The sequence below is a fragment of the Vombatus ursinus genome, unplaced genomic scaffold (genome assembly GCF_900497805.2).
Source record: "Vombatus ursinus unplaced genomic scaffold, bare-nosed wombat genome assembly UNPS02014813.1, whole genome shotgun sequence".
NCBI classification, from domain to species: Eukaryota; Metazoa; Chordata; class Mammalia; order Diprotodontia; family Vombatidae; genus Vombatus; species Vombatus ursinus.
The window spans coordinates 12,655,474-12,662,114 of record NW_020954591.1 but is presented as its reverse complement, the minus strand read 5'-3'; the positions used below and the strand labels follow the sequence as shown (position 1 = coordinate 12,662,114).

General features: G+C 49.1%; 1 protein-coding gene across 1 annotated transcript; it reads right to left on the bottom strand.

Moving 5' to 3' along the window:
- Window positions 1–584: 584 nt before the first annotated feature.
- CDX2 (caudal type homeobox 2) lies at window positions 585–6,307 on the bottom strand. Its single transcript, XM_027877562.1, has 3 exons — window positions 5,794–6,307; window positions 1,827–1,972; window positions 585–821 (listed from the first exon to the last, which is right to left on the bottom strand). The coding sequence occupies exons 1-3, from the start codon at window positions 6,305–6,307 to the stop codon at window positions 585–587; spliced, it is 897 nt and encodes a 298-aa protein (XP_027733363.1).
- Window positions 6,308–6,641: the final 334 nt, after the last annotated feature.

The window sequence follows — 6,641 nt, the reverse complement described above, 5'->3', positions numbered from 1 at the left end:
CCAAGGTCTGGAGCCCAGAATACCCCCTGACAACTGTTCCCTCCCTGATTTGGTGTAGGGAGAGAATAAGGAGGAAGGAGACACCAATCACTTTGGGTTCAGCTGCCTCTAAGGTACAGTTTTCTGTCTTTCTCTGCTTTGGTTTCTGAGTTCAAATCTTCTGACCCAGGACAAATGGGCCTTCTTGGCCTTGGAGGAAGTGAGAGAAGTCACGAATGGCACCAAACACTTTCTGTCCACTATATCTGCTCAGCTTCCTGTTGGGGGTGAAGCCTTTAGATTTTGGAAGCTGAAGGTGCTAAGGAGCGGAGAGAAAAGCAATGTCTATTCAGCTTTGCCAACACCGTGGAGTCCAGGTGCCCAGTGCTTGCTTCTCCAGAATGGAAGGAGTCATGAAAAGTCAGATATGAGAGGCTAACTTCTATGGGGATTCCCCAGTCCACTTATTCTGGGTCCCTTTTTCACTTACAATGGGGATGGTACTGATCTCCTAGTTAGGGCAGAAGCCAGTCCTTCCCAGCACTCCTTCCCATACCCAGCCTGGAACCACTCCAGTCTTGTGGCTATCTCACACACAATGTGGGTCATTGTGTGATGGTGGGGGCCAACACTCCTCCAGCAGGCCCCAGAACTCCAGGGACAGACCCTGGTGCTGAGCCTTGCAGGGAGGCTACTGGACTTAGTGGCTCTGGGCCACTTCTCAAAGCACCAGGCTGAGACTGTGACTGAGGTGGAGGTGGTTGCTGCTGCTGTTGCTGCTGCAATTTCTTCTTATTAATTTTTCTTTCCTTGGCTCTTCTGTTTTGAAACCAGATTTTAACCTGAAAATTGGGGAGGGGGGGGAAGAGAAATGAGAAGGGCAATGTGAGAATGAGAGGACCACAGCAGGATCCCCAGAGCTTGTATCTCCCATGCACATCTCATATTGCCTAAAGTGAAGTAAGGTTCTGGAACTCCCAATTTACCCTCAGATTTCTCCATTCCCAACAGTTTCCTGGAAGTGTTTCTAAACCCAGTTGAGTCACAATTAAAAAGGTTTCTCCTCTTCTCCCAGACTCTTCTCATACTCAGCTGTCTTTCTACCAAAGCAAACTTTCTCAAAATTTTCACCAGAATTGATTCAAAACTGGGAAAGGCATAAGGCTCATGCCTACAAAGGACCAAGCCAGCCTCTGGGTGCATTTTAAAAGGCAATTTTAGGCTCCTCAAGGGAAAGTAAGCCACACACTACTCCCATCCTAGGACTGGAAATCTTATGGAATGTGGGTTTGAGATTCCAAATGTGACTTTTTTTGTGATGAAATAAGGCCATTTTCCTGGTATTTGATGATCCATAGTGGTTTCATGTGTCTCAGCCTCAGTCTTTTACTAGACTGTAAGCATCTGGAGGACAGGAGCTATATCTTAAATTTCTTTGTAATTTTCCATCTGTGTCTAACACAATGCTGAATGTATGTATATATGTATGTGTGTATATATATACACACGTGACTATATGTACATAGACATATATAGGTATTATACACACATATATGTACATCTTGCTCTCAATAAATTCTGGCTGAATTCCTATTCAAATTGAGAACCTTCCTTCTCACATTTCCCCTTCACATACAAAAACATGTGAACAATACAAAAGAAAAGGAAGGTGGGGGTAGGAAGGGGTGGAGCAAGAAATACAAAAGCCAGAAGGAATCGTTGATCTTCTACCCCTTCCAGTCTTGCTGGTCCCACTTAGCTCATTGGGAGCACCCAGAACTTGACTTTCTTATCCTGCCTCGGTCTCAGAACTGCACCATCACTTCCACTAGGAGAAGGGTACCCACCTGTCTCTCAGATAGTCCCAGTGTGGCAGCCAGCTCCGCTTTCCTCCGGATGGTGATATACCGGCTATAGTGAAATTCTTTCTCCAGCTCCAGCCGCTGGTGGTCGGTGTACACGACTCGGTATTTGTCTTTCGTCCTGGTTTTAACTGCAGAGGAAGGAGAAGTCACGACAGGAAGACGAGGCCAGAGCCCATCAGTCAAAGTATAATGACAAATCTCTTTAACCAGGAGGCCATTTCTCTTCCTCAACCGATGCGTGGGGCCACTTGGATAAGCCAGCTTAGCAGAATCTGACAAAGTGGCAGGAGAAGGCCTAAGGAGATCTAAACCGACTCTCAAGAGGTGGTTTTTTTTTAATTAAAAAAGTGAAGTTAAACCAAAACTACTCATACACAAAGGAAAAATAGTTCCACCCTCTCTGGGGGTGGGGGAGGAGGAAGAACAAAAGAAGATATTTTCCCACACTGAAACCCAGTAATGAGGACATTTTCACTAAGAAAGAAAAAAAAAAACACGAGGTGAACAAATTTTAGGAAATGTCACAATTAACAACTCCACTGTAGAATTCAGGAAAAGAGCTCCTTTCGGTTCGGTGAAGCTGGGATTGTTAAGAGGTCCAGTCTCCACTGGACAACCACTGGGGTTGGCTTTACTTTTATTGAGGTTGCCTACTTTAATAAGTGGGAGGCTGTTGTACATAGGAGAAAAGAAAAAAACCCTTAGTGTACCTTCCTCCAGATTCCACCCTTACAACTGACCCCTACCCGCCAGAAAACATCCTAATGCTCTAATATTCAGCTTGACTTTCAGAAATGAATCAATTTATAGAAACTATAACCAGGTATCCTGATACAAGAACTCCCAATGGGATATTTTTACCCTAAGCAGTTTTTTTAGCCCAGCTTATCGGCTCTACCCTCTTCTTTCTTTCTGCTGCAAACTGAATTATCCCAAAAGGCGATCTGTGCTTATTGGCCTGAGTCAACATATTTAATCTCAGAATGATTGTTTCCCTTAAGGGCCATGACAAATAGAGAGGATGGTGATACTAAAGTAGTTGTCCCAAACCAGCCCTCTCTTGATTTCTGCCTTATCCCCTTAGCAGACGTCATCTGTCCCACTTGCCCCACTTCTCAAGACTTTTATCCCAGATCCGTTCCTTGAGGAACAGGTTCGGTAGCTCTTTGAGTCCACGAGGAAGATCTAAGTGGTCCCCAGGATCTGCCTGTAGGTGTTTAATGGCCTGGAGGCTGACTTTGTTCAGGTAAAACCCTTTGCAAACCACAACAAAAGCGTCCTGGGAAGATACAGGATTGATCAGAGGGAGCTCCGCAGGCCGCAGAAAGGAGAACACCAGCACAAACAATGCAGAACAGGGCGATCTTATCAAAGAAAAGCCCTTTCAATGCCTTAATAACAACTGCATTCTGTTTGAATTACCACTACTGAACAAATGGCGGCGCGAGCTTTCATCCCCTACCCCCACCGTGCATATTAACATAAACACGGGTTCTGGAGGCTGCATGTGAATAGAGACTACACCATCCACCCGCACCTTCAGAGAGAAGGAAAACAGGGCTCAGGAACCCCGAGAAACCCAAGACCTGGGAGCACGCCCATTTGCTTTGACAGCCACAAGAACCAATTCCCTCCCTGGGAGCCTGTGTGGTTGAACTCCAGTAACGAAGGGCCTTCCTCTTTAGAGACTGAGTTCCAGGTCGGGGAAAGCAGCGGTGGCTTATGCATACTGCAGCTAACCGTGGACCCCTTTTCTCCTCATTTCTCTCCATTCTTCCCTCTCTTCACTGAGAGTCTGTATCCAGGGCAGCCCTCAGTCCCTGAGAACCAGGGTGGGAAGATTAGGGGGAGGGGAGGTCCAGAGGGTGAGATGGACATGTCAGAATTCATTATTGACTGCGAAAAGTCACCACCCTTTTTCCGGACAGTAAAAGGGACAATGGCAGGGCTGGGAAGGTGTATATCAAAGCAAGCCGGCAACCAGCCCCCTCCCCCGAGCTTTGACAGATGAAGCTCAGCAGAGGAGCGGGCCACTGGACTTGCAGGCTAGGGGCTCCGGAGACATTAGCATCACAAGGGAGGCTAGGCGCCGGGCGGTGTCCTTGCCACCTCAATGCGGGACTTCACAGTATTCTCCTCCAGTGACCCTGGGTAGTCCTAGCTCCTGCAGTTTCCCTTCTCCACTCCCACCCCCCAATCTCCCCAGGATATACAAGAAGATGGCCTTCAACTCCTTAAAGTCACGTCTCAGTCAAGTTTTGGCAAAGGTCTTCTCGCCTTTGGAATTCTAAAAAAGGTGGTCAAATAGGATTCCATAACAATTAATTACTCTGGGCTCTGGGTCGCCCGCGTGCCCCTCAAACGAGTTAAATTTCTCAAATAGTCTTTCCAATTTAGGCTTTCAGGGAAGTGTTTTGTTCGTTGAGGTATGTGTCCAATGACTGAGAAACCAATGCCCAGCGACGGCTACCAATGATTTATATGGCAGTAATTGGTTATAAAAATTTAAGTGGCTGCCACTCCGATTATAGGTGAGAAGAGGAAGAGGAATGGGTCTCCGAAGAAAACATTTAAGAAAAGGTCACTGAGCCTTCCTCCTACACTCTTATACCGCTTCCTCTCCCAAAGCCAAATCGCCAAAGAACAAACTCCGGAGAAAGGAGTAATTGGCAATAGTTTCCTCTGCCCTGACACTACCCCACCTGAGGACTCCATCCCTCTCTTGCTTGAGAAGTGAAAGCCTTTTCTCTCCAACCTCAGCGCTTCCCCTTCCCCCACCAGCACCTCAGAACAAAGGTTCAAAGAACAGGACAAGCTGAGTCCGGTTCCCCCCCCTCCCCATGGCTTCTCTGGACCTTACCCGAGCCAGGGCGGGGCTCTCAGTCTGCAGCTACAGAGCAGAGTGCCCCTACTTCCCTCACATACTGGAGGCTTAACTCCTAGCCTTGAACCACATAGAGAAACAGGCCCAGTATTCACCACCCCGCCCCCCGCCCCCGCCATAGTACAAATCATTCTACATTCCCAGGAGCGTGAGGAGGAACTCAAATTCAATTTGGAACCAGAGGTCCTGTGTTCAAATCCCAGTTGTGCCATTTACTACTTGTATGATGTTGGGCGAGTCACATAACCAACCTCTCTCGGTCCTTGTGGCTGCAAGTGCAAAATGAGGCAGTTGGGTTAGAAGGCTTTTAAGTTCGCTACCAGTTTCAAATCTGTGATCCTATGACCATCCTGGTCTCTTTGGTTGCACAGTTTGTTCGGAAAAAAGATTGAGAAATCATCCTATACTTGGACCTTGGGAGACCTCAATGTTTTCGTTTATTTTCTCAGTCTTTTACAAGGAGCCAGAAAGCTAGAAAGAATTATTTGGATTTCCAGCTTTCTCTTAGGTTTAGGGCCATACTCCAAGAGAATATGGTGGTGGTGGAGGGAAGGGAAAAAAGGATTCAGCGGTTAAGGAATCGAAAAAAACAACAGTGGGAAACAGAGGCCGTGGGCAATTCTATACTTAATCCAGCTATTCAGAGTTCACCAAGACTCCAGCTTTACCTGTAGCCGCCTCTACTCCTACTCCTCTTCTCCAAGTCTGGAAAGAGAGAGCAGAATACGGGACTATCGAGTCAAAAAAAAAAAAAAAAAAAGGTTCATTTCCCTAATCATTCTTTACTTTGGTCCCTGGATTTTTTCCGACCCGTTCTCGGCATGCCACAGGTAAACTTACTACACGTCACCCCCTCCCGGTCCAGAGACTAGAAGACCCGGGATTTGTTCCCAGTTTCCATCTCTCTCCCAAGTTTTGAGGGTTTGAGATTCTATAGACGCCCCCCAGAGCTCCAGCCTTACAGGCTCCTGGAGCCGCCCCTGCAGTTGGACTTCCTGCGGCCTTTGCCCCTCTCTCCACTTTCAGAAGTCCTGGTCCCCTAGCCCCGCGCAGCTTGCAGCTTACCCTGGCCGCCCAGGGAGGGCTGCGTCGGTTTCCGCATCCATTCACACAGGTTGCGCCGCTGGCCGCCGGGAGAGAGCTGTTCAGCTGCAGCGGCCACCGGCGGCCCGGAGTTGAGTGTTTGCAGTAGCCCGGAGGCGCAGGAGGGTGCAGTGCTTGGATGGTGAGGGTGGTGGTGCGGGTGGTGATGTGAATGGTAATCGGCGGGGCTGCCGTATCCCATAGCTGCGGCAGGGGAACCCCCATTGAGACCGTGCGCCACTGAATTGGCTGTAGCGGTAGTTCCCGGTGCGTAGCCATTCCAGTCCTCCCGGAGAGGAGCGCCGTAAGGAGAGGGCCAAGAGGGGCCGGGGGACTGGGCGCTATCCAAGTTCGCAGCCGCCACGTGGTAACCTCCGTAGTCCGGGTACTGCGGGGGGCTGACGAAGTTCTGCGGCGCCAGATTGAGCCCGCCAGAATGGCGCACGGAGCTGGGGTACATGCTCATGTCCTTATCCAATAGGTAGCTCACGTACATGGTGGCAGGAACTCCAGAGCAGATCTCACCATGCTGCCTGGGTGGGGATGCTGGAGGTTGGGAGTGGGGAGGGGAGGGAAGGGAAAAGGGAGTGGGGAAGGGAAAGGGTGGAGTAGGGGGGGGTGGTTGGTCGCGCCTGAGCCACGCTCAGCTCCTCCTTGAGTTTCTCCCCAGCAAAGTAGGAGAAACTTGGCTGCGGAGTCGGAGACGTTCCTGCAACTAGCAAGTAGAGTTCCCAGGCTGAAGCACTTACGTGATTAACGAGTGTTTACAAGACTCTATTAGTAATGGCACAGACACCAATGGCAGGAGACGTCGAGGCGCAGGGCGCATA

Excerpts from the sequence above, each read along its gene's own strand:
- CDX2 (XM_027877562.1), bottom strand. The coding sequence starts at position 6,307 with ATGTACGTGAGCTACCTATTGGATAAGGACATGAGCATGTACCCCAGC. Across the intron at positions 1,973-5,793 it reads GCCCTCCCTGGGCGGCCAGG|TTAAAACCAGGACGAAAGAC; the intron begins GTAAGCTGCAAG and ends CTTCCTCTGCAG. Across the intron at positions 822-1,826 it reads TGGGACTATCTGAGAGACAG|GTTAAAATCTGGTTTCAAAA; the intron begins GTGGGTACCCTT and ends CCCAATTTTCAG.